Source organism: Armigeres subalbatus, chromosome 3 (genome assembly GCF_024139115.2).
Source record: "Armigeres subalbatus isolate Guangzhou_Male chromosome 3, GZ_Asu_2, whole genome shotgun sequence".
Taxonomy (NCBI): domain Eukaryota; kingdom Metazoa; phylum Arthropoda; class Insecta; order Diptera; family Culicidae; genus Armigeres; species Armigeres subalbatus.
The window spans coordinates 204,005,797-204,033,778 of NC_085141.1; the positions used below are offsets into that span (position 1 = coordinate 204,005,797).

Below are 27,982 nucleotides of genomic sequence, written 5' to 3' on the forward strand. Positions count from 1 at the left end.
GTTTACCGACGATTGGAATTGGGATCCGACCGAGCAAGACATGTGGGGCACTGCCCGAGCAGGAAGTAAAACCAGAGCGTGAACATTAGTTGAACGATGTACAGTGTATTCTATCTAAATTTAGGGAAATCTTAATGGGAAATGAAGAATGTTTTCTAGTTTTTTCATTACATCACTTTATCGACCTTTCGACGATTTTTTTTAAATTAAGGCTACTTTGTTCAAATTGTTATTTACAATGTTACCATGTTATGCTTCCAAATCAGATGGCTTAAAAAAATGCTAATTTCATTCGTGTGAAAAAGGGGAATCTCTATTTGCTCGAGGAGTTCGATACCCGTCTCTACTGGGGTACACAATAAGTTGCAAAAACGTTCACACAGCAGGCAGAGCAGAGAATAACAAAACCCAAAAAAAATCGTCGTAATTCACTGCAGTTACGTTGGATTGCGTTATAATGTGTGACGCGCTTGCGTTTATCCCAATGATGAGTGCATAACATATGAATGAAAGTTTCTGCCTTTTTCGTGTTCTCCGTCCTTTCTACTCCGTTTTCCTATTGTTTCAATTTTCATCTTTTCTTTCTATTTATTTCTTCCTCCTTCCTTCCTCCTTTTTCATTTTTCTTTTTTTCTTTCCCTCCTCCATATGATTTCTTCTCCTATTTTCTACCCTATTCTATCTCCTATTGTATTGCCTTCACTCTTCTTCCCTCATGGTTTTTTCTTCCTTATTTCTTTATAACTACTTTACTCTGGGTTAAGAAATTCACAAAAAAAAAGTTTACATTAATATTTGTTCCTTGTTTCCTTCATTTATCTTCTTCTTTTATTTATTTTGTTTTCATATATCTGCTGTCTGTAGCCTTCTTCCTACTCTTTCCTTTTTTCTTTGCATTTTTTTTCATCTTCTTCTTCTTATTTTCGGCATTACATCCCCATACTGGGACGGAGCCGCCTCGCAGCTTAGTGTTCATTAAGCACTTCACAGTTATTAACTGCGAGGTTTCTAAGCCAGCTTACCATTTTTGCCTTACATTCGTATCATAATCCGAGTAGACGAAAATAGCTCAATAATATCAAATGTTGATAAGATAGCAAAATGAGATATGGACCTGATTGATATAAGAGATAAAAGATCAGACAACAATATCAAGATTTTGCACTAAAATATCATGAGGAGATCAAGTTATGCTATTTGTAATAAGTGATCAATATCATGTGCCATTAGTTTGTTCTTATCCATAGCATATCTTGATATTTAAATGATATTTCGGTGCAAATTTTTGATATTGTTGCTTGTTCTTTTATCTCTTATATCAATCAAGTTCATATCTTGTTTTGTTATTCTGTTCATGGCTTCTGCCCGGGAAAGCTAGCTCGATGATACTTTTATGCCCAGGGAAGTCGAGACTATTTCCAATCCGAAAATTGCCTAGACCGGCACCGGGAATCGAACTCAGCCACCCCATTTTTTTCATACAATTTATAAATCTGCAGCAAAATGAAATCAAAAGATGTAATCAATCACGAAATTTAGAATTTGAAAACAAATCATGATTTCAATTTAATGTCGACTTCAAAATATGTTTTCAGTATGCTCTATTTATGACATCAGATTTTGCTCGGGTATCCAGTGTCTATTCTAATGTATAAGAGCGACACTTCTACCCCCAGGTGGATTAATCAGAGTTTTTCTTATCATCAATTAATGATAAAAATCGCCTGCCTTAAGTGTGAAGGAATGTGAGAGAAAGATGCGCTGGTTTGAGGATTGCAATTCTAGAGTGAGACGATGCGATGTTTGAATGTCGGTGGGGAGCAATGGTCGAAAAGGTACGAACAAAAAGCAATCGATTGATAAACTTTTATGGAAATGAAATGGGAGCAGAGCGTGGTGTGTTCTCCGTATGAATGCATATGAAACAGTTTAGGGCATTATTGGGCCCACAAATTGAGGCCACTATCAACCGGTAATTCGACACACTTCACCTGGTTATCGAATCGAGTCATCAAATCAAACTTTGATCACTATCAAAGTCATTGAGCAAGATTTTGGGGCTTTTTATTATCCAGACTACTTTGTGTATTGATTTATTTTCCAATAGTGGGTTTGAAATTACATACACAGGATTCAATTTTTACACGATTTTTTTCGCTCGTAATTTTGATCGTGTGACTTCAATTTACCACCAAAGTCTTTGCAAAATGTTTCAAAAAATCCTAAATAATTCAAAGATAAATCACATGGTAATTAATATGTGTTAAACATTTAGGATGAGTGCAAAATTGAGAAAAAGTTAATCGTATAAAAACAGAATCCAGTGTATTTATATTACACCATGTTATATCAGGAATTTTATCAATTCCCTTGCAGTATTGGTGAATACGTTTTTCAATCAAAGATAGTTTGAACAATGTTGTTACTTGCCCGGTATTTTCTAAATAGAAACTATTTCGTGAATATCTCGGGCAATTGCGATTGCCTGCAAATTAATTTACTTAAATTCAATCCTCTAGTTCTATAACTCACATCATCCAACCGTACCCATTCTTAATGGGAGAGACTTTCATCTTGCCCCACAGTATCCCCACAGTATGCCCCACCCCATCGAATGGTCTTACTCATTCACATCCGAAAAATCAATGGAATCCAATGAATCAAATTAATTAAGCACCGAAGCACCGCTGGTGACAGCTCGCGTGATCTGACCTGGACATGCTAAGCGCTGGTAGCAATCACCGCACTTATCTCAATTTCCATTTGAATCGCCAAAGCCCGAAATTTATCAGTGCTAAAGCGTACCACAGTATAAACACCCAATCCCCAGCACAGACGTGTTAATTTAATATGCTATATAGACGCGTTTATCTCCACCGTAATATGATTTAATCCGTTTGAATCGCGCGGGATCCACTCAGCAGTTCTCAGGCAGAAAACTTCTGTTGTATTATGCGTCGAGCTAAGCAGCGTGTTTTCATCTTTAGGACGATAAGCGGCGAGCGCGGGTGTTGCTGTTGTTGTTGCTGCTTCTGCTGTTATAAAACTGCTGAACAGCCACCGAGAACAGAGAGCAAGGTAAAGATAAATAAATCTTGCCGCGAAGTTTCCGTTTGCTTTAAAATTTTATACCTGAACGGGAGAAACAGTCATGCTTTATCCTCTTTGTCTACCATTTGAAATTCCCTGACCTTCTTCGTCTGCGTCTCTCCTTCCTTCGGGCGCTGGAACCTACCTTGTGTTACGAGCTGCTGTTGCTGCTGCTGCGTTTCTCTGACCTTAGCTCGCATACAACGCCTTGGACATCTGAGAATGGTTCGGATATTTTACCATCTTCCCACGCCGGGAGCTACTGCCGATAATGCCAGTGGTTGTTTGTGTCTGTCTCTGCCCTGTGCATGCTGCAATCTGGCTGTACGACTTGCAAGGCACTGTGTTAGTAGAGTTTGCTTTCTCTTTCTATCTCTCTGAGGCATCAGTCTACGCGGGATAATACGTACAATGGCAAGCATCTTGTAGCAGCAGCCGGTTCTCCAGATTCAGCTGTTTGAGAAATCAGGACGATGAATGGTTGAAAGAAAAAAACATCCTTGAGAATTGCTTTTTTCTCGTTTTACTACGATTCCTCGAATTCGGAAACAAAAGATTTCTTCTCAAAGTACAGTCCTAGATATAAAACGGTCGGAAAGAACGTGCAGAAACGTTCTTCGATTAAAATTTGGAAGATATTCTAGTTATTTTGATAGCGTACTTCGTTTTCAATGTGCCTCCTAATATGCAATGGACAGGTACAGGAAATTCTAAAAATACTTCACTGCTTTTGTCCAGACTATAGCGTGAGAGACGCGGAAGGGAGCCCACATAATAACCTCTGGACTCCATGTGAACCTCCAGCAATGACCAACGCAGGCAACATTGTTTTGGTTAGCATTTGAATAATCTTCATGAATTAAAGGTAATTACTATAATCGATAATAGGTTATTGACTAACACTACTATCCAATGCTTGCAAGCGAGCGGTGCGGTGTGAATTCATCCGTTCAAAATGCCTATCACTTCTGCGGGTGGGTTGATGAACGTGCGTGGTCTGGAATTACATTCATCTCCTTGGTTCGCTACGTCGAGGTGCCTCCGTCGGAATGTATGTCTATATGGGATAAAGAGTGTAGCTGGAGATCCATTGATTAGTGTGCGATCAGATCGTTCCTACTAGGTAAGAGCATGCGCAGAAACATAGCGTTTTCAGATTCACAGATTTAACGCTACACGCGAGCAGATATCACATGTGTGCATTAGGGTGGCTTAAGATTTCAAAAGAAAATATGCCACCCCCTAAGTGATGAAGAATCTGGATAAAAATTTGATCGGAGCTTCCGGTCATCAAACAGTAGACCCCAAAGAAAACTAAATATAATTTTCCACCGTGACCCAATCACCCTAATGTTCTGCATGTTTGTGTATCCGAAAGGTAAGCAGTTAAAAGATATGATTCCTTTCGATGAAACCGGCGGGCCTCGCCATAAAGAGGAGCACTCCGATAACCGTAACGCCAGCTCATGGCAAACTACTTTTGCCGATTTGCCCGGTTTGGTTCTCAGAAGATCCAACCTGAGAATGGGCTAAATTTTTCTGACGGCTCTTGCCCGACCGACGTTCGTGGTGTGGATAAAGCTTTTAATCAACAGGCGATGAGTTTTGTTTTTTTTTTTCGTTCGAGCTTCCTCTTCCACCTCTAGTTTCTGGATTACTCGTTTTGGAGTTGGGTGATGCAGAGATTTCACTCCGGTGCGTTGTTTCGTGTGTCTGACGGAACACTTCGGTTGGGAAAAACTGCCGGGCTTAACCAATCAATTCAGGAGCTTAATTAAATATAAAAGGTCATTGTCGATCTTGTGTGAATTGGGTTCGAAGAAGGGTCCTCACGATGATGTGGGGGTTTTAAGCATTAGCTCAGTTCAGGTATTGTACATCCTTTGAATTGAATTGCCAAAGGAATCGGGCATAGGTGCACATTTAATTTTTTACCGGGATCTCAGTCATTTGGGAAGCCTTTACCGAAATTCGTACATCCGAGCTCGCATCCATCAATTTATTTGTCAAAATTTCTTAGCTTATTTCTGACGTTTCGTTGCAGAAAATAAGCTAAAAACGTCATTTTTACCGGAATATCAGTTGCTGAAATGAAATAAAAAACCAAGTTTCTGGATTCTCTTTTTACCAACACAATTTTAATAGGAGCAATAGCGTAATATAAGAGCCCGAACATGGTTTTACAATACATTATAACCATTCAATGTTACCCTTTATATTGCCACCGACATTTTTGCATCTGCGCGCCGCCGTTTAAAATATGTCATGCCGCTGATTAACAATTTTCCGATTAGAATTTGTAGATGTCCGTAGAATTTTCCAAGAAAATTCCGAAGAACCAGTAGAATATTCGTTGAATGTCCAGATTGATATTTCCAAAACATTTCGTCGAAAATTACATACAATTCCTTGTTGAAGTTTTGAAAAGCTTTCCGTAAATACTTCCTGTGAAAAATTCTCTATTTCCTGAAGTGCTAAAAATACTCCCATCAAAGTCCCAAGCAAGTTTCCATAAAAAAATGGAAGAATTTCCCATAAAAGTTCTGGAAAATTGTCGTTTGGCAGTAAGGGCCATTTGGCCAAAATTGTCATTTGACCGAAAAAAAAATCGTTTGGTCGAATATATGTTATTCGGCCGAAAATGCCGTTCGGCTGAAAAGGTCGTTTATCAGAAAAGGCTATTTGGCCGAACGGGTCGAAATTTCTGGCCTTAAGACCCGTATGACCTATTTGGCCAAATGGGATTTTGGGCCAAACCGCCCTTTCTTCATTTTCGGTTAATGGCGGCCTATAAAAAACGGCTTTTTCGGCCGAATGATCTTTTTTTTTTTATTTTTATTTTTTTAAGCAGTTCAATTATTTGGTAGGCTCAGTCGTGTGTAACACTTTGCGGAGCCGCAATTCTCAAGTATGATATTTTGACATGGTATATCATCTTATCTTAACAGTTAGTTGGGAGGGGACATAGACCATAATACTCGTGGCGACTCAAGGTTAACAGGACGGACGGGGTAGGGATTTGGGTTTAGGTTATTTCAGCTGCTCATCCGGGCGTTTGACGTTGAACGTTGAAAACGATTTTGCGTGGCGTCGTGCTCGATTTTGGTTCGTCAGGGAGCATCTTCCGGATGGCCAGAGCTTCGGGGTACATGGTACAGAGAAACAGAATCGGACAAGAAAAAAAACTGAGAAAGAGAAGAATATAGGCATTAAACTTTGATGTCAGCCAAGCAAAGGAAGGCATAGATGGCCTGCATATATATCACATCGCGATCTCCCAAAACACCTCTTATATCCCGGAAGGGTTGTTTACCTCAGGCCACAAGGGTGTCCAATAGTTGCTCTCTGGAGGTGTCATTTTCCGAGCAATACCAAACTACGTGATCGATGTCATCGTAACCGGCTCCGCACCTACATAGGTTTCTATCGACCAGGTTTATTCTGTAGAGATGTGTGTTTAGTGAATAGTGATTGGACATAAGCCTCGACATCGTGCGAATGAAGCCTCGACTTAAGTCCTCACCTCTGAACCACGCTCGCGCAGAAACTTTTGGAACTATGGAAAATAGCCACCGTCCAAGTTCATTGTGTGACCAAATCATTTGCCAATTTTGAAGAGTACTCTGACGGACTAATGGGAAAAACTCGTTATTCGAGATTTGTCTATCATAAACTTCACCTTCCTGTGCGCCCACCTTTGCTAGCGAGTCCGCCTTCTCATTGCCATAGATTAGGCAATGGGATGGGACCCATACAAAGGTAATCTTGAATGATCTTTCGACCAAATCACGCATCTGCTCTCTTATAGTTGTAAGAAAGTAAGATGCGTGCTTAACAGGTTTCATCGACCGGAGTGCCTCGATAGAACTAAGACTATCCGAGAAGATGAAATAATGGTCTACAGGCTGATCGGAAATTATCCCCAAAGCGAAATTAATTGCTGCCAGCTCAGCAACATAAACCGAACACGGTTCTTGAAGTTTTCGGAAGGTGGTTGAATTTACGTTGAAAACACCGAAGCCAGTGGATCCGTTAATGCGAGAACCATCAGTGAAATATCTGTTATTGCAATTGACATGTTCATATTTTTCAGAAAAAATGGAAGGGATAGATATTTGTCGAAGATGATCTGGTATTCCTTGAATAGCGTGTTTCATGGACAGATCGTATTCAATTGAGGAACTGTCGTTGACGAAGAGAACTCGAGGTGGATTATAACATGGAAGACAGAGATCTGTCGATATGTAGTTGAGATAGACTCGCAGGTATCTTGAACGATGAGCTAGTTCAAGCATATTATCGAAGTTTTCTAATACAAGTGTGTTACTTGTTCCACATTTGATCAGTATTCTAAGTGAGAGCTCCCAGTAACGGTGCTTTAAAGGAGTGACTCCAGCAAGCACCTCCAGGCTCATGTTATGCGTTGAATGCATACAGCCAAGAGCAATACGCAAACAGCGATATTGAATTGGCCGAATGATCTGTTCAAGCAAACAAATTTTTCGGCCAAACTACCAGTGTGTCGCTTTTAGGCAAAATATCCAAACCATATTACCGTTTCGGCCAAATGGAATTCGGCTACCTGACTTCCGGCTTAACGAGTTTTTCGGCCAAGTGGCATTCGAACAAATGCCTTTCCGTCGAATGAGTTTAAGCCAAACGACGAGAAGGGAAAGCTGTTTGTAATAGTAAAGTTGCGCAAAGAGGATCTGCTAACACTGATTCTGAAAGATGCTCATGTTATTATTCTGGGAACTTTCATTTTTGTTCAATCTTCAAAGTGACATCACATGAGTGTTCACTTCTAAAGCTTTTCAAACCCTTACTAAAGTTATCCCCAACTTCATACATTTTATGTATTGCGTTTTAATTTGCCGTAACTATTATCAGACGATAACAATACCACCGTACTACCAACCGGTATTTGGTTACTTTGCTCGATAGGTAGACGGTTTGGCAGTTCAATAGGTAGATTTGCCTTCACTATTTGCGCAACTTTATATAATAGACTCTTATTTGGCCAAATATGTCATTCATTCATTAGGCCGAATAAGAAAAAATAAGTAAGGAACAAGAAGTGAAAAGTTTTTTTTTTCCTTACTCCTCATTTCTTCTCCTTTCTGGTCTTCTTATTTATTTTTCTTTCTTACTTACTTTCTTTTCTTCTTCCATCTTTCTTTTTTTATCTTCCTTACTCATTTTTTTCCTTTCTTCTTCGTTTTTTGCTTGTTTTCTCTTTTTCTTCTTTCTTCCTTCTGATTCGGCCTAATTAACCCGCACTGTCAAAGTGACGTTTAGTTGATAAAATTAAGTAAAAAAGCTATTTGGAAGTTGCTAAATTAGCAATCTTGATTTTTATTTCCAATTTTTAAAACAAGTTGTTTTACGTTTTCATCTGCAAAAACACCTTTTTCCTGAGCTACAAAACACATTCTTTTACCCTTTATTTTAATTTATAAAATCTATTTTATTTTATTTTTAAATTGATTTTATAAATTAAAATGCATATCTACAGAAGTAAAAGAATATGTTTCGAACTTCAGGAATAAAATCAAGTTAGGGCTAGTTAATAGGTGGAATTTCGAACAAAGTTTTTTTTTAATTTAAACAGTCGTACATCAAAATTCATTCAATTTTCTAGATTCTAGATACGCAAAAATTTGATGACCACTAAAACACCCAATCATTAGAATACTTAGAAAAAGCTGTTATGAAATTCAAATTGAAAACTAATTAATTACAATCTAAATCGACGATAGATTATAAAAATTCCTAGTTACGTATGTTAACTATTGAAAATGATGTACATATGTGAAAGTATCACCCGATTCTTGAAATTTTAGATCAAATTGAGATAGTTATAATTCTCTGTAACCAACAGATTAAGAATCAGTCTCGTGTAATTTCAATTATGCTATCAAACATGATTCATCTTTAAGGGCGTTTCCTGTGACATTTAAAGCCAACAAAACACGAACGTAGACCAGGAAAACCTTCGCCAGCGCCACACCAATACAACTGGTTTAATGAGTCCCACCAAATTTTAGTCGCTTCATTCGCGGCGCGATGCTTATCGGGCTGCACAATCTAGCAGAGATGACAAGATGATTCATTTCCTTGCTGACGGATATGTTGATGAGGTGATGCTAACTCGAAAATATTTATTGGACTTTGTTGGCAAGGCAGGGAGTAGCGAGCCGGGGAGGATGATCCTGCAGTGATCGCAACACGCTTTGTCGAAGCTAAACGTTGGGTGAAGTGATTCGCGGTTCGGTTTCCATTTTAAATGTTTGCTTTATCCTCATCATCTTGTTTTGCCCATCGATCGATGGTCTCAGGACAACGCACGGTGGCGGCGGCGGTATTCTTCTGACGATCGACTCAGAAATTCTTTCCGAATGGTCCATCGGGCGAAAAAAAGAATCCAAAGAGGACAGGCTGAGCGTGATAGGTTAGGCACAATGATTAAAACTTAAGTCGTTCGATCATTCGTTCGGTGGTCAGGGCAGGCATAGCTGATAAAACACAGCCGCATCGGAATATACAAGAAGTAAAAGAGATATTTATAACGGATATAAAATAAACGTGTATAAAAAACGTTTTCATTGGCTTGTTGATTTGAATATGATCATTAATTATTTACTGAATGATCGTTGACTGAGCGCTCCGTTCTGTCTAATGTTTAAATCCAAAACGCTCGTCGCCTGGTTATCTGCGTTGGGTTTTGAGAAAGACCAGACTGGTGGACGCACCAGCGGTCAGAGAAGGCCACACAATTGATTTCCATTCACCAGCATCATCCGCTCAACGATGACAGCAGCGGTGCGGAACGGAGTCGAGCTAGAGGTGAAACAAATATTTTGTCACCAAATATTTACAAATGATTTTGAAGAAAAGCGACTGTAAACTGATATTCCACCTCTCATTCATTGCCAGATCACCGAGGCGGGATCTATTTAACCCGATGACGGTGTCTGTCGCAGTACACCGTTCCGGCCCGCATTACGTATAGCTCTTCGATCATTTTCATAATCAAGATTTTCAACAGATATGCCTGAAATATTGAATCACGAATCAGATTGATAGGATTATGAGTCAATAATGGGATATATGCATGTAAAACAGTGCAATAAACATTAGCGTCGGATGTTGCAGGGCGAAGTTGAGTATAATTTCTAGCAAGAAAATCCATTCAGGATATATGTTACTTAGGTTTAAAACCGGTTATCAAATTTTAAATCGATCCCAATTATTTTAAACTATAGATTTTAGTAGGAATCTTACATAGTTAGCTTAAAATTGAGCGAAAAAATGGGTGAGTAGATGATGGTTTTAGAAGACTTTGTCAATTGAGATTATATTTCTCATGTTTCAGATTGACCAACAATAATCGCACCCGCAATAAATAAACAAAATCGGTCGAAGCCATCGTTTCTCCTAAGTAAAATGCAAGCAAAACCTGATGTTAACGCTTCAAATGTTTTATGGCCTACTTACCATTTCTTCGTTATCATTTGACAAGAAACCAACAGATGGACAGATTTCAGTACCGCACGGTAGAAGTACTAGGGTAATTCGCCAAATGTTGAACGGCTAATTTCTTCGCCTATTGTTGAACGTACGTGCATTTCTTATGGGAGTTCAACAATAGGCGACAAAATTAGCTGTTCAACATTTGGCGGTTTCCCCTACTCATTGGATCTCAGGTAATCCAAGTACGTGCACAATGTAGGTTTTTTTTTTTCATTCTTTTTTGGGTGAGCAAGCGGTTTATGACCCGAAAGCTGCAATAAAACATATTGATGAGTTTATTTTTTAACAGCGTGTTCGTAAGGCGATCATGAATAATTGATTAGAGGTTACTCGCTTTTTTAACGCGACCAACTCATCGAAACGTTTCTGTTTGATTAGGTGCACTGATAAAAAATAACCCAACATGTACGGCACAAACAATGCGAGCGCATTTTTGGACTGAACTACGGTTGAACCTTCCGCGCGCGCTCGATCTTTCGAACCAGTAATTATATAATGTCGAATATGAAAAGCACATAAACATTATCAGCAGCAAAAGTTTCCAGTGGAGTATTTATTGCCAGCTCTGTACGACACATGAAAAACGACAGAAAAAATAAGAAAATGAATTTAATGAATTTAAAATGCAGCTGTCGTTGAGCACCAGTTGTCTGGTGGCGCGCGCGCTCTTGATCGCCTCATCATACTTTCACGTGGAACGACGCAATATGCGTCTCTGTTACCTTACACCCTTCAATTCCAACCAGTTCCTGCTGGCTTGGCTGGCACACAGCACGTACCCTGCTAATGCCCGGTTCCGTTGATAAGTGGCTTCCACCAAAGTGTGCCTCAATGTGGTTCTTCATCTCGGTTCGACTGTCGGCCTGTCGTCAGTCCCAACCAATGGGTACGGACTAACAAACGAAAAAAAAAGTATGGTGGAAAAAAACACTCACCGTCGTGAGTTTTATAGCGGCCGCAGAACGAGCACCAGCATAAATGTGGTTTCAAATTTGCCATCAGAGATGATGCCCTGTTCTTGTATCAGCACCGAGCGCCAGTCTCATAATGCCCCATTACAGCCAAATAGAAAGCTCATTTCCAGTCAATAAGGAGTGGGAGAACAAAAATGCCACAAATAACAAAAAAAGTCTAGTGTACTACATAATTGATCTCTATGGTGGGATGTAATAATTAATATCTCTTCAACATAACATTTGTATCCCTTGGACAGCACAGTCGAAAAATTAATCTAATCCTTTTGACTTCTTTTCAGCCCGCTGTACTCCTGGCTGCGACGAGAAGCACGGCCACTGCACCAAGCCTAACGAATGCATGTAAGTATCCCACATGTTCGTAGTTCCTTTTTCGTTTGATAAATTGTTTGTTCGTAAAATAGTTCTCCCTAATCGTAATGATGATGATGACGGTGGTGGTGTAATAGAATCCGACCCGCCCGTCCGTCCTACGCTCCTCGCAAGTTGCCATCTTTCAGTCTAGTCAGCTCACGATCCCATACCGGATCCAAAAACACTGACAATTGTATTATTATCGGATTACCTCATCAACAGACGGCCGGCCGGGTGACCACTGCAACTCATCACCTCTTACCCCAATGAACCGATTCGTAGGAGTCCGCTTCGTAAAACAATGCATATACATATTCAGCTGTTTGCATTTGATCTCTCGCTAGAATTTCCCATAATAATTACGGCGACGATGATGTCGACGGCAAATGGACTCAGCCGGGCGATTTACCAGCTAGATTGGAAGTGGATAATAGAGCTGAATTCTGCATCCGGATCTTGATCCGGCGGGATACATAATAGATGAGAGTGACGCAAAAGCATGTATGATGAATGGCATCAGCGTTGAAACCCTTTGCGAAAATTTAAGTATGCAGCATACATGTCTTCCATGCCTTGCATTTAGTATCATAAGAACGTTGCAGCAATGATCGATTTCTATTTATTGATCGGTGCAGATAGGCCATTATGACGCTGAACGCGAGAAATACTTCCACTTACAAATTGTAAAAAACCGCATGTCTACCTGAGGAAATTCCCTAATTTCAATCTGCTTTTTCATCACATTCAAATTTTCGGAATAAAGACGCAAAAATGCATGGCACAAGTAGATTTTGATTAACTAAATCGACTGTGACACAAAGTGTTCAAACTTTCAATTTGCATTCCTTTGAACAGGTAAAAGGTACGGTTACGATACGCCACAGTCCACATTCAGACATTGTTTTGTACCCTTTAGACCCAACGAACCTCCGTTGTCAAATCATCCCGATCAGTGACTTTCGATTCACGATATACAAATTTGTCAATGATAAAGAAATAAATATTAGGCAATACATTGTACTTCAGAAATGTAAGACACCTATTGTCAATGAATCATAAATACATCGAAATCTTTAGGAGGAAAAATTACACAGAAATAACAACCATATAGCAACTGCATCAAATCGAGCCCGGGCAATGATTAAATGGATTCGCCTCAGCCATTCCCGAATAAAAAAGTCCAATAAAATTTCAATAGAAATTATTGTAACAATAAGATAAATTTAATTGTCATTACAATAAACTCTATTGTTACTCACAATAGAATAACAATTAAGAATATTTTTTTCCACCATAAATCCTATTGTAAATGGAAGTTTTACAATAGAATATAGGGGTTGTTAGTTACCGTAACAATAAAAAAATCATTTATTTCCCGAACAAATTTTTGCAATTACAATAGAATTTATTGTAATTCTAATGTCAACATTTTTCTGTCAATAGATTTTATTGTACGTTTATTGGAACAACAATAAGGAAAATTTATTGGTACAATAGAAGAACAATAGAATTGGTTGTTCATAAATAAAATGTATTGTAATTTTATGATATTTTAATGTAATTCTATTGTATTTTCTATTCGGGTTGACGGATGGATCAGCCCGGGAAAAAAGTAACCATTGTCGTCATGTTTTTATTGTCGCACGTGCAGATCGGGTTGATCAATACCATCCGATCGGTCACGGAGTTCCCGTCAAAGCCATTGAAAAACGAGCATCCCTACTCCCATTGGAGTTGGTCTCCCGTGGGCGACAGACATGACGAGACACAGCAATGATCTGTGGCTACTAGACTGGTCCATCACTGAACATCAAATTGCCTACAGTGAATCGTAACGTGGTTAGGATGACTTTTCAACTCATGTTCGGTACAGTCTAATGCGCCGTCTGAAAGCTACAACGGTGACGATGACGGCGACGTGGACGGTAAAAGGTACAAAATGTACGCCACCGCCAATGAATCGCACTCAGCTTCAGCTGAGAGTGCCTGTTACCAGCTAGTCAGACAATAATACAGCGCAAGCGAGCGCAGCATCTCCTTACATCCAGTACCTAGAATGGCGTGCCTCGTGCCGTGGGAAATACCTCTAGAAGAGGCGTGTCAAGTCGATAATAATAACAATAATGAAATTGCATCGCGCAATTTAATAACTCCTAATACGATTTCGCGGTCTTGCTACGTCGCCTCGTTTTGCTACTTCCTATTTTACAGCATGTTGCATTTACTGAGTAAAACTGGGTATCCATTTGATAGTCGTCCCTGATGGAAGTTGATGCTTCCTGATTATTTCATAGGATTTTTATTTGCCATTACACAGGATGGAATGCCATTTCACAGAATGGCGCTTTCAAAAAATAAAGATAGCCTAGAATAGCAGGTTGAGTAAATTTAACCATCTCAACGCGTGCAGCCAGTGTGTTCGTGGCCTTCCACGAACTCGTCGGCTCCTATCTATTTATCTGTTAAATATTGTTTTCGCTATTCTTTCTTCCGACATTCGCACTAAGTGACCAGCCCACTGAAGCCTGCCGTATTTTATACGATTCACAATATTTTCATCTTTATATACTTGATAAAGCTCATGATTCATGCGTCTGCGCCACACACCATTTTCATGTTTCCCTCCGAGCATTGTAAGCAGCACTTTTCGCTCGAAAACCCCGAAAGCTCTCCGGTCGGCCTCTTTTAACATCCATGCTTCGTGTCCATAAAGGGTCATATATCGAAGTTACTTATGTTGTAATCTTTGCAGAGATCAGATCACTGCAAAGATTGAAAAATAAGTAAGAATAATAAATTTGTATAGCTATAATGAAAGGCTTTTCATCAAACATTTTTAAAAGTATTATTTTCGCTCTGTAATTAAAGGATAAATATATTTTTATTATGAAAAAAACCCTGATTAATCCACCTAGCGGTGATGGTGCCTTTCTCGTGCATTATAAAAATAGTATTTTGGCCATTACTCTTGAGCCCATAGTCCGATCTGGCCAATTTTTAATAGGAAACAATGGGAGAGTATTTTGCGTCGAATTCGGTTAGTTGCGAGTAAATCGGTTAGGGATAAGTGCCTGAAAAATGAGTGACACTTTTTTTGGGAGGGTGCGCACAGAAACACACACATACACACAGACATTACCTCAATTCGTCGAGCTGAGTCAATCGGTATATAACACTATTGAGATTCTCACGTCCGAATGTGTGAGTGGCGATAAAAGGAAAACAAACACTCCTAGATGGTGCTACTCAGCAAAGTTTGGGTAAAAATGAGTATATTTCCATATATTTTTTGACTCCTTCGCAACCATCGTGATGACTCGATCAATTTTGAGGTTATGAACAGAAGGAAAACATTGTATTTACACATGCCGAATAGCACATCAGTGTGCGAGCGTTAAACGTCACTCATCTCTATAGGTCTCTGGGCCTTCTATAAAAAGTTTGTTTTTGGAGCGATCATATAGCCTTAACGTATACTTAGTATACGAGAAAGGCAAAAATGGATATTCTGACTGATTTATTCTACTTGTGAATAATAGAGACCTTCGAATAGTGTAATTGTCGCCAATGCCAATGCAACTTGTGTGTTTGCAAAAGATGCTACCGATATTATCCTTTCCCCTTTTTCCTTTGCAGTATAAGATAAAGTCGTCTCCTTTCAGCTCCGTCAATGGCTGCACGTCGCCAACCACGCAGTCCACGGAAAGCCCGCAAATCGTCTTACACCTTATTCGCGTGATGCCCGTCGGATCGTTGTCGAGAACCACTTTCACCGGGTTGTTGTCGACATTCTGGCTACGTGCCCGGCCCATCGGAGTCTTCCGATTTTCACGGTGTGAACAATGGGTGGTTCTCCCAAAAGCTATTGCAACTCGTGGTTCATTTGCCTCCTCCATGTACCGTTTTCGATCTGCACCCGTACGCAACACTTTTCTCTCGAAAACTCCAAGTGCGTGTTGATCCTCCCTAAGCATTGTCCAGGTTTCGTGCCCGTAGAGGACTACGGATCTAATGAGCGTTTTATAGATAGTCAGATTGGTTCGGTAATGGAATTCTATGTGATCGAAGCGTTTTGCAGCGTCTAGAATTTGTACGATTTCCAGTCACGATGTGTCTCCGAATTTGTCTGCTGGTATTGTTTTCAGCGGTCATCAGTGAGCCCAACCACATCGATTTCGTCACCACCGATAAACACTCGGTGCGGGTGGCTCACGTTGTCTTCGCTTTCTATCATGTACTTCGTCTTCGACGTGTTGATGGCTTGACCGATCCGCTTTGCTTTCCCTTTTCAGTCTGATGTAGGCTTCTCCATCTTCTCAAAGTTCTTCTTCTTCTTTTTCTTTTTCTTCACTGGCTCTACAGTTCAACTGGAACTTGGCCGTCTTTTCAACTTAGTATTTTATGAGCATTTCCTCAGTTATTAATTAAAAGCTTTTCTATGCCCGCCATTGCATTGTGTGGCAAGTACAATGGATACACTATGCCCAGGGTGTCGAGAAAGTGTCCAACCCGAAAACATCCTAGACCGGACCGAGCATCGAACTCGCCATCTCCGGATTGGCAATCCTACGTCTTTGCTCTCAAGGCTACTGGAGATTCAAAGTTACGTGCCATAATATCAATGTCGTCAACAAAACCAAATGTCTGAACGGACTTCATGAAAATCGCACAAATCGTATCAATCCCTGTCCTTCGTATTACCCATTCCAAAGCGATGTTGAATAGCACATACGTCCATAACCTCCCCGTAACCCAATCTCGACCAATCTTCTACCAAAGTCAAAATAGGCAAAAAAAACACCACACTTATGTTCAAATGGCCGCAATTATGGGCATAGGAGTCGTATTCCATTGTGCATAAAGTGTCTAAGCGCATTTTTGTAACACAGTTCTGCAAAGGTGTTTTCGGCGTTTTTAGTTTTCACATTTCAAACAAAATTGAGAGTATAAAACCCGACGTAATTAACATTTTCCAAAAAAATCAGATCTCCAACTCTTATCAGTTCCGTGCAGAAATAAATACAAAATTTGGGTCAAAGTTTCCGAAACCTCCCCTTAATTATGTTATATAAAAAAAAGTCTACAAAATTAATATCGATTCAAGTTCAGCGCACTTTCACTGGAGAATCCCAGCAAACAATAGACAGAATTAAAAAAGGTAATTCCATCAACAGATTTTCTGAGCCAAGACCGACAGCCGAGTTCATCGGCATCTTCGTTCAATTTTTAAGTACCGCAGCATCAATTAGCACGACAACGAAGGCGAAAAGTTCGAAGCCCAAAGTGGGTGCAAAAGATTTCAGTGCTTCCCAACCATTCACTCAAAGGTCAGGAAGGTTTGTATAGCACTAGTATGGTAATGGTTTTTGTGTTTGAATCTATGATTACAAAACATATAAATCGTTTGGAAATGCGACTATGATAATAATGTCATTTCGCTTGTCTATACTTTGCATTATAGTCCAACGAGTCAAATGACAAAAGATAGGACACCAATAATTTCTTTTAATTCGTTAAACAAGGGTCTCTTGTGAATATGAAATTAAATGATGATAATCTCGAAAAGGCTACAGTTTGTCAGCCTATTTTCTCCAAAACAACACTTTTAGCTGTCTTATCAGTTGGCGGCGTAATTTCAATCAGCTGATCGTAACTGTCTCTTGACTTGGTCTATAGTCCCAAAGTCTGATTGATATTTGTATGTAGTAAAAAAATTGACTGCATCCCTATTTCTCACAATCTGACCTCCAACGTGATTCGCGCAGCATCCGTCGAGAATCGCTGGTTAAACGCATCCAATTAGAATCGATAGGTGCATACCCGAAAGAGATGATCCATTGACGCCTGAGCTGAGCTTGCCCGTGTGGCGGCGTGGCGAGGCTCATTGTTTCCAATTCTTTTTAGAGTACTTGCTAATAGAAAATACTCACACGGTTGTCCAATTAAGTACAAAAAAGGCGAAACGGTGGGAAGAAAAACAGAATAACTAAAGCCAAGAAAACGGGAAAGAAAACTAAATAAGTAAGGCAAACATATCATGGCCACACCAACAATATGGTATTGTATGTTGATCAATTTGTAGACAACCTGCGGTTCTTTTTCTCTCCTTGCATGAGGATTATTCCCGCGGTGAGCGCGCCGTTCACATCTAATTGCTGTTCAATAACTATATTTCATGGAAGATTTCACGGGTTCTCATTACCGGGAATGGTTGATTTTAACGCTCAACCCGAGCATTATTTGCCCCGTTGCAACGAGCGCGGCCGCAGCGCATTATCGTAGTTGGCCTATTGTTGGCGCAATACTTCACTCAATTAGCGCAACTATTTCCTACACCTGGTTTACTTGGATGAAACCCGCCAGCCCCTGATATGGTGCGGAATGTAACAGGGCGCCCGCGCTACACCTGTTTCACCATCTAAGCAGGCGACGACGGACGACCGAAAAATGTGTTTATAATGATGCTCCAAAACCATCACCGGTGGAACATGCTTCCACGGTGTGCCGTTTCGTCTCCAAGTCAATATACTGACTGACTTACGCGCCGCGGTCATTGTCATTCATATTCATGGCAGCGTGCAGGCGTACTTTTATAAGCGGGAGACGTAACCTACAGAATTTTCAATTCATTCCCACAGTTACGCTCCTCGCTGGAAACGAGCCCAATGCAACGACACTCTGCGACGTGTCCGACCGATCCGATCCGGTGCCCTGTTTGCATTGAGCGCACGCTCTCCTTATAAATATGTAATATCATTATGAATGGAATTAATTTTTTATCGTATTGAAGCAACAACGGATTGACACCACCGGTATTTGATTTGATGTTCAAGCGAAAAAAAGAATGAAAAAATCACAAGAGGTTGAAACTGAGATACGAGGTGAGCGATCCAGCAACGGACGACGGCCGAGCTGGTCAATCAAATGACTACCATTGGGCAAAGTGAAAGGTGGTTTCATCTCCTCGGCTCTCAGGTTTAAGCTTTTAGGTAGATAAAATAAAGATAGATGGACAGATGATTTCTCTGTTAATCTACGTCACATAATAACGAATTGAAACTATTTGAAGGCTCTGGTTCTAAATAAGTACATATGTAGTGTACTAAGTAATTGAAGACGTACCTGAACTATATTGTTTTAAATAAATCTTTTCGTAGTATTCAGGTAAATTAAATGTAAGATTTTTTATTAACTTCATTTCAAAACATAATGATCAATGAAATATGTTATGCACTTGCCTCGGACGCCACCGGCTTGGAATTCTCCTAAAAGCCGGCATCGTGTACTCGGATCTGTAGTTAATCCCCCTGTGGTCATCATTTGCAAACCGTTTAACGAGTGCCATCAAGTTTTGATTATCGAAAGGAAGATACCGGTGTGGCTGCCCGAGTGATTGTGCGATTGTGTCCATAAATTTCCCCGGGCAACATTTCACGTACCTCTACGTACGTGCAGTGGCAACTCTTCCAGGTATTTAGAGCCAAGCAGGCGAAGCGAAGTCGTGTGAAAAGTACGACGTGCGCAGAAAGTTAGTCCCATCAGCATACAACGCTCTCTTAAACCTTCAGATCGCCGCACAGTGGCTGACCTCCGAACAGAAGCTGTCCTTCGGACAAAAGTTTAGGCCTTTTTTTTACATATTGATTAACCATTCATTCCAAAATTTGTTCAAAATAAGTTTGCTGTTCAAGAACGAATGCAAGGATTCTGAAAATTACTTTGTGTATCAGTTCACCAAAAAGGATTGCATTTACGGGTATATTTGGTTTACGGCCACTGTGTTTCGGAGAGATTTGCATGGGCAAAACCGGAGAAAGAATACGAGGGAATGAAAGACTGATAAGTAGATGTACACATCAATAAATCAATGTTATGCATACAAATTATTATTCATAAGAAATCGGTAGGCAATTTAGAGGTCTGTTAACGTTTTGTTACCAGGTACTGAACCTCTCACAGGGATATAAGAAGCATTTTTTGCTAGCAGGCCAACTCACGTGCAATTGTGTGCATAAAGTAAGTATAGGGCGCGCAACATTTTAATGAATTACGAATTCTACTAATATTAAAAAGTTTTCAAATTTTAATAGGGGGAATGACGGATTTGGCAGATTTTGTTCTATTATTGTCAGGGGGGTTTTTATGACTGATTATGCTCAAATTTGGCCTAAACATTCTTTGCGTATCAAAGAATATTGTGGCAACCCCCCCCCCCCTAGCAATAATAGAACAAAACCTGTCAAAGCCGTCTTTTCCCCTAATTAAAACGAGCACATTTTCGCAAAAAAAAATCACATTATCACAACCTAACATAATACAAGAAAAATTAAAGTTCAGTTCAGAAGTCCATCCAAATCATCTAATACCTGACGAGTACATAACTAATCATGATATGAAGTGGATAAAGTTAAAAAAAAGTGAGCCAGCAGGAGCCGTAATACCAGTTTTATTAGGGAAATAAGTTTGCAAACTAATGCCTCGGCCATCGAACGGCACTTAGGGACGATGGGGTTAAAAAGACCATTTTAAGAAAAAGGTATCATAGAAAAATATCACAAATTAAAGCTTGTTACTTGCTTTTGGGTGTTTCATTTATCTCATCGCTGTAATTAATAGATCGACGAACGAGGCCCTGTATTTTGGAAAGCCGCTAAAATCGAATGCTTATGTGTATATTCATTTAAAAAAAGTGAGATACATAAATAAAGACAAACGTTAATCATTTTTGATGTTAATCAATTTTACTAGAAATATTTCTTTTCCTTGAGAAAAGCTTTTTTGAACTATTTTAATGCGGTCAAATTCACCCCATGTTCTCATATTGCCCCCCTCTCCCCTGTAACAACATTTCAAACGCTCGGGTTGCATGAGAACTTTTCGGGCTGCTTAGATTGGATGGCAGACAGTGATGAAGAGCCGCCTGCGATGAGGCGGTCGCCTGCAAACCGGATAACACTGAACTGATGCAATGGAAGACGTTTGAGCAAGTGCCAGGTTCTCTGGGAGGCAACTAGTTAATGCAGTAGCTTTCGATATTTGCAAACAAGGTAGCCAATCATCATCATTAATTATAAGTCACCTATAGCATTTACACTTCCATTAGCGAGGCGGTCGTTAGACTGAGCCCCATATACACTAACATATTTAAGGATTGAACTGAAATTTATTCGACCTGTTCTTCAACGGTTGCTGACGAAAGCTCTTGTGAGATACCAATCGAAAATAACTGGATGATGAGCGCCTCAAAAAACCATCTTCAGCGCACATGTTCAGTCAAGTAATGCCATGTCGCGTTGATGTGTCACCCTTGTCCGAGGCGAAAGTCTCAGAGCTTAAAGGCGTGAGAAATTTCTTTAAAACTGTATCGCTTCCTTCTTCCCCCGAGGCCGTCCCCATACCGGGATCCAATGCATCGTCCTCGTTGTGCGCCGTCAATCGGCTCATTCGCTTTGTTTATTCCATTTTAATTTCTTTCGTTGATCCTCCATCGCTGCCGCCGCCCTTTGTGCCTGTTCCGTCGTATTATCGAGTTCAAAGTGAGTCAATTCGCGGTTGAACGAATATATAGATTATAATGTGAAGATACGACAAATCGATAAAATCGATAAATCAATTTTAATGGCCATTCAACGGAGGAAGATATACATTTTTCACCAAGCCCCGGGATGATCGAGTGTTTTCCCTATACTTTCCTGTTTCGACGTCTTCGCCTGATTGTGCTCCTGATGTTTCCCCCGGAGTTCTTCTGATCTGCGTATCAATATTGAAAAAGCGTGTTACGGCAGCACTGGCAACCGTCGCTTTGTTGCACAACAGGTAAACATACCACGATTAGGACCATGCTTGTTGTTGCTCGCCATTTGTCCTGGTGGTGGAAACGGAATTCGAAAAGCCAATCGACCGCCTAACAACCAGTTCATCAATCCATTATTTGTTTTAAATCTGCTGCCTGCCGTTCGGCAAGCTTCTCTAGCGAAAATCAACATTCCTCTAATCTGACATCAGTTCCATTTATCAACGGGTTGAGAAAAATTCCTAATCCCTTGGCGCGCTCACTCTGTGGTAATAATTAGCGGCCATCACTTCAGTGTGGTCCACCCTCTCTCGGGCACGACCCCCGACAGATGGCGCGGCAGCAAATCGTCTTCATTTATCGTTTTGACAGGTCGATTGACCCGGTTTCCAATTTGGTTAAGATTTATAAGCTTTGATTGAATTCAGCGCGGTAGTGGACAGTTCAGTGTAAGAATCACCTAGATGTAAATGGCTTATGAAGGAGCTATTGCTTATGCGTAGCTTCTGACTTTTGCGTAATATGTTAATGGTGGGTCACATTTCCTCATCATAGTCATCTGTCAAATTAGCGATGGTCTTATTTGAGAAGTTGACACTCCACAAATGCTTTTCAGCGTCTTTGAGCAGCTAATATTTGCGCCTGATAATCAGAGATGCTTGCAAACGTTCCATAAATGGCTTTCACTAGGCTAATGCCTAGTCAGGCCATTCAGCGTTACGGTTCATACAAACGAATAAAAGCTTATAAAAAGTGTTATAAGGGGAAAATTGCTAAGTTTAGCGCTACGTGATAACTCGCCAGCTTTTAACATTATTGTACTCTCTAAATCTCGGTATCATGCATCCACGATAGACTTTGAATCATGGCATTAAGTATTCTCAGCTTTGTATTAGAATCTGCACATTCGGATTGTGATGCTTAAACAACGTCAAAAAATAATTACATGTCTTCACGTTGATAACCGAACCGAATTTTTTAAAGTTAAATAAATATTCATGTTTTTTAAAAAATGCAAGGGATTTATTTAGATGAGAAATTAATTAGCGAATGACAGCTTAAAATAAACTGTTTCCTGACAGTCTCACCTATGTAGTTCTAATCAATGTTATTTGGTGGCTTTCTGAGCATGTTCGACAAAAAAAACTGTCGAATAAGTATTTTGTTTGTAAAACTATCACACTTAAAATAAATCGCAGATTTCTGTGAAATTTCACCGAAATCTCAACAGCAGAACTGTTCAGTAAATAATTTTACATATTTTCGGTGGTTTTGACAGTTGAACAAAAGAAAAACTACAGAAAAATCGGTGAAAAAATTACCGAACAGTTCTGCTGTTGAAATTTCGGTGAAATGAAGCAAAATTAACCGAAATCTGTGAAATGATTTAAGTGTGATTGCTTCAATCGCTATATTCCATTTCTTAACTCCATTTAAATGTAACATTTTAAAATTTTGCGGAGATGCTCAACACAGCTCAATATGACAACAAATCAACAAGGATTTTACGAAATTCAAAAATTATTGGAAGATAATCAACACAACCCTAGAACCTCGCCTAGAACAATCCATTTGATGTTCTAATGCTGCGATTATTTTTTCTGGTAGTTTCAATTTATAACCAGCCCATGAAGTATGCCTTATTTGATTTGCCTATGGTGGCGTTATGTTATACTTTCTGTTCGACATATGTGCTGCCTTAACTCTCTCTATATTTTTATTTTTAAATCCGCATATTTAAACAATAAAATAAGTGCAAATTTACTAAATTCCCTTTTCCGTGTTCTCTATTTTTTATTTCCAGATGCCAATCCGGCTGGAAAGGCGCTTTGTGCGACGAGTGCGAGCCCTATCCGGGATGCATGCACGGAACCTGCAAGAAACCGTGGGAGTGTCTCTGCAATGAAGGCTGGGGTGGACTGTTCTGCAATCAGGATCTGAACTTCTGCACGAACCACAAACCGTGCCAGAACGGTGGAACCTGCTTCAATACCGGACAGGGTTCGTATACCTGCCAGTGCCCACCCGGTTACACGGGGGTCGACTGCCAGACGAGAATCAGCAACTGCGCCGCCGAGCCTTGCCTGAACGGGGGAGCGTGCCATGACGAGAAGGAACAGCAGCAGGCGGTTGGCTATCGGTGTGAATGCGTGAAAGGGTGGATCGGGACCCACTGCGAGAGAGAAACTGTGACCTGCGCGGAGAAGCCCTGCATGCATGGAACATGTAAGGATACAAATTTGGGGTTTAAGTGCGAATGTCCGGTTGGGTACAGTGGGATGGCATGCGAGGTACAAGTTGACGAATGCAACCCAAGTCCTTGTGAGAACGGAGGCACCTGCTTCAACAAAGGCGACACATTCAAATGTCAATGTCCAAACGGATTTAGCGGCACTCGATGCGAAAATAATATAGACGACTGCCAGGGTAACCCGTGCATGAATGGAGGATCGTGTGTTGACATGGTCAATCAGTTTCGCTGCCAATGTGTTCCAGGTTTCATAGGCTCGTTGTGCGAGAATAAAGTCGATCTTTGTCTGACGAAGCCGTGTGCCAATGGAGGCACCTGCATCAATCTGAACAACGACTATCGTTGCAACTGTCGTCCCGGTTTTACGGGGAAGGATTGTAGTGTGGATGTGGATGAGTGTAGTTCCTCGCCTTGCAAAAATGGTGGCACTTGTGTCAACCGAGTCAATAGCTTCCAATGTGTATGTGCTGGAGGTTTTCGTGGATCAACATGTGACGAAGAGGCTCTATCAGCCAGTTGGGACTCTTCCACAGGTAGTATATCGGCTCATGTATCAAGCGGACATCACGAAGCGCAAAGTGGTAGAAGTGATGGTCTCAGCAGTGGTCAAATTGTGCTGATCGCTATTTTCTCGGTCGCCACCCCGTTGGCTGCCTTCATCGCAACAGCTGTTGTAATCTGTATGAAACGTAAACGTCGACGGGAGCAGGAGAAGGACGACGCAGAAGCACGCAAACAAAACGAACAAAACGCATCACATATGACGCACCACCAGCATAACTCCATGTCTTCTTCTAAACGCAGCAGCAATAGCGCTCTCACCAACCTCGACACGTCTCATCATATGATCAAAAACACCTGGGACAAGAGCGTCAACAATATGGCCACTTCGGCAAGTTTAGACGAAGGTTGCCTGATGAACAGCAGTTTATACGGTGGAATTCCCGGCGGGTATGGCGAGACAGCTTCTGCTAGCAGCGAACAGTGCTACCAAGCAGCCGCAGTACCTACCACTCTGCAACGTGCCAAATCTCAGAAACAACTCAACACCGATCCAATGCTGATGCATCGGGCGTCGCAAATGATCGGTGGACCGGCCCAATCGTCGCAACTGACAGCTGGCGGCGTCGGCCCATGTCCGACCGGTGCGGCTACCTCATCGACTGCAGCAGCGGCGGCCAGTACCAAAGAGATGATGCTGGAAAAGCGGATATCCGTCCTTTCCGATGCCAGTTTATGCAACACTCGATGGAGTAGCTCTCAGAACCGGCAGATTGTTGGGCCCTGCAGTCCGCCACACGTATAGGATTTTTAAATTTTTTAACTTTTTGTAATAGATCTCCTGCTTATTACCTAAAACAAATACGTACAAGACGTATTCTTTGTAATTAAATTTAACTTTAAATTATTTTCATTCATATTACATTATTTAGAAAAAAAAACAGTGAAATAACTACAAAAATCTGAATTCATAAAGTTTGTTTAGGTTTCCAAAGCACGTTGTAGAAGGACTTGAAAATATTAAAATTTTACTTAGCTGGTCATTGATTGAACATATAGAATTTATGAATTGTAAGTGAATTATATTTATCAAACCGACCAAGCATAGAAGCTTTCTTTGTAACAATATGATGAGAGAATTAGCTTGTTTTTAGAATCGCATCGAAAGAAAAGTTAAACCAACCTGCAACAATCATTAATTGTCATATCACAGAGTACTCGTGTGTCAAAACAATATCAAACGTAACGAGCCTCGCGCGCTAAGTTCGATTTCCGTATCGGAATGGATCTCGATATTATTGTTTTTTTTTCTATCGTTTTATTCTAAATACAACTTATTTGTAACAACAAAAAATATGCATAAAACTCGTCCAAGGCCAGTTCTTAACGACCCCAACGAAAAAAATATGATTGCTGACGTAGATGTTTACAAGGAAACAATAAAGTGTTAATACGTATAGTCATCAGATCATAACAACTCCTTTTTACCAACATTTTAGGGTCAAAGATAGTTTGTTTTATAATTTTTCGATTTTTTTTCTAGGACTTGAAATCAACTATCTGTAAATGACTATTGACTGAGTTAGCTAATATGGATCGAATCAATATAGAGATGGAAACAGCCATATGTGGAAGCCTTTAAAGGCAATGTTTTGTTTTTTTTTGCATTTTAGCACACGGTGCTGCGTTTCAAAATTTTAGAAACCCTTCCTAACCCAAACACTTTTTTTTTCATATATTGCCCGAAAAGCATAAACTGGTATCAAAACAAACAATCATTGCATATTAGTATGATCCTGAAATTGGACGTTATAAAAGGGATTTTTAAGGTTCATAAACTCAATGGAATCAAGAAGTAATCTATCAGAGTTCTGCTATGCAGGACTCTCAATATTTATGAAGGCGGTGAATTATGTACATATGAATATTTATTTACGACTATATCTCTCTATATAAACCTAATTTAGGCTAACTCAAAACGAAAACTCTCAAAAATTGCTTTCACTAAATACCACCATTCAAATCGGTACGCTCGGGTAAGCAATATTTGACTTTGTTTTTAATTCTAAAACATAATTTCCCCGCTCAATATAGTGGTTCAGGATAAAAAAAATCAGAACCATCATATTGCCCTGGGGAAATAGCTATCAAAATACTGTTTTTCTTGAAAGCCACTGCCATAATCAAATTAATGATTAGTCAATTCATAAAAAAAACTCTCTGTATGAATACACTTTTCTATCGACATCTAACTATCAGCTGCTTTTTTTATTCTTCCTATGTAAGTACCTTGTATACAAAACGCAAACCTATAGCCAGTTGTCTATTTATGTTGATCAGACGAAACCCTTATTATAAAGCAAAGCAGCGCTTGAACTTACTCTTGTTTGGGACAAAAAGGCTTATTGTGATATCGGCTATTTCCATTCAGGAGAATCAATAAGTGATGGTGGTCCTCACATATGACAAGCGAAATGATACTTATATGAGCTAGCCTCCATTCTATGTTTTCACGGTAAAGAAGAGAAAAAAGCGGATAAAAGTATTGTGATCCATACTTAATTTTAGCAAACACCCTAGTGCGTAAGATATGTTACGGTAAGAGTATTCGAACAATTTGAATAACATAGAATCGAGGGAATGAAGAACTAAGTCAAATGAATAGTTTACATGTTTTTGTAAATTCCTACTTTTATAATATATATATATGAACAAATTGACTGAATTAAAATTGATTTATAAATAAAAATATGCGATAAGTGCAAAATATAAAACTGATGAGTTATCAATAAAATGAAAGAAAATTATCCCATCGTTCGAACGATATCAGCATATACCTATGATTTAAAAAGCCTCACCAACTTCCCCAAACACGCAGTCTATGGATGGTCTGCATTATCCACCTAATCGAACCACCTTTTTCGCTGCAAACCGCGTCTTCTTTTACCTACTTGTTGGATCCCTATCGAGAACTCTTCTTAACTGGTTATTATCTTACTGAGTTCGCATGGAAAACTCAACTCCAGAGGGCCAAGTACAGATTTTGAACACTCTCGATAATAAATTAATCATTTGTTTGAGAAACTGACTGCATGCATTCATTTTACACAAGTTCGAGAAAACAACAAAAAACTTAAATATCTTGGCTGTGCATATGCACAGCACATGTTTCGAAATGGACAAATTGATATGGAATTTGAGAAAAAGAATCCACGTGTCTTGGAGGGACTCGAACCCTCAACCTCCTACTCTCTAGATATGCGTGATAACCCCTCCACAACAAGACCACTTCAAGGTCACGTTTGCGGAAAAGCCATCAGAATCCGAGTACCAACCTACACCGCGGTTAGCTCTCTTCTTTGCAAATTGAATATCTTTCGGATGCTTGATTTGTCCAATCTCCACATTAGCATCCGAAAGATATTCAATGAATCGCCCGCTTTGAGCGTGCTTACAGCGGCACACTAGGAGTTAACTTTCTGAAAT

At 39.9% G+C, this 27,982-nt stretch overlaps 1 protein-coding gene across 1 annotated transcript in view; it reads left to right on the top strand.

The window, feature by feature from the left end:
• LOC134226921 (neurogenic locus protein delta) overlaps positions 1-27,270 on the top strand; it is a 67,820-nt gene extending 40,550 nt beyond the window's left edge. The window contains exons 6-7 of the mRNA XM_062708035.1: positions 11,879-11,939; positions 23,549-27,270. Coding sequence (XP_062564019.1) covers positions 11,879-11,939; positions 23,549-25,301 — 1,814 coding nt within the window. The 3' untranslated portion in view covers positions 25,302-27,270. The remainder of the gene's footprint in view (positions 1-11,878; positions 11,940-23,548) is intronic.
• Positions 27,271-27,982: the final 712 nt, after the last annotated feature.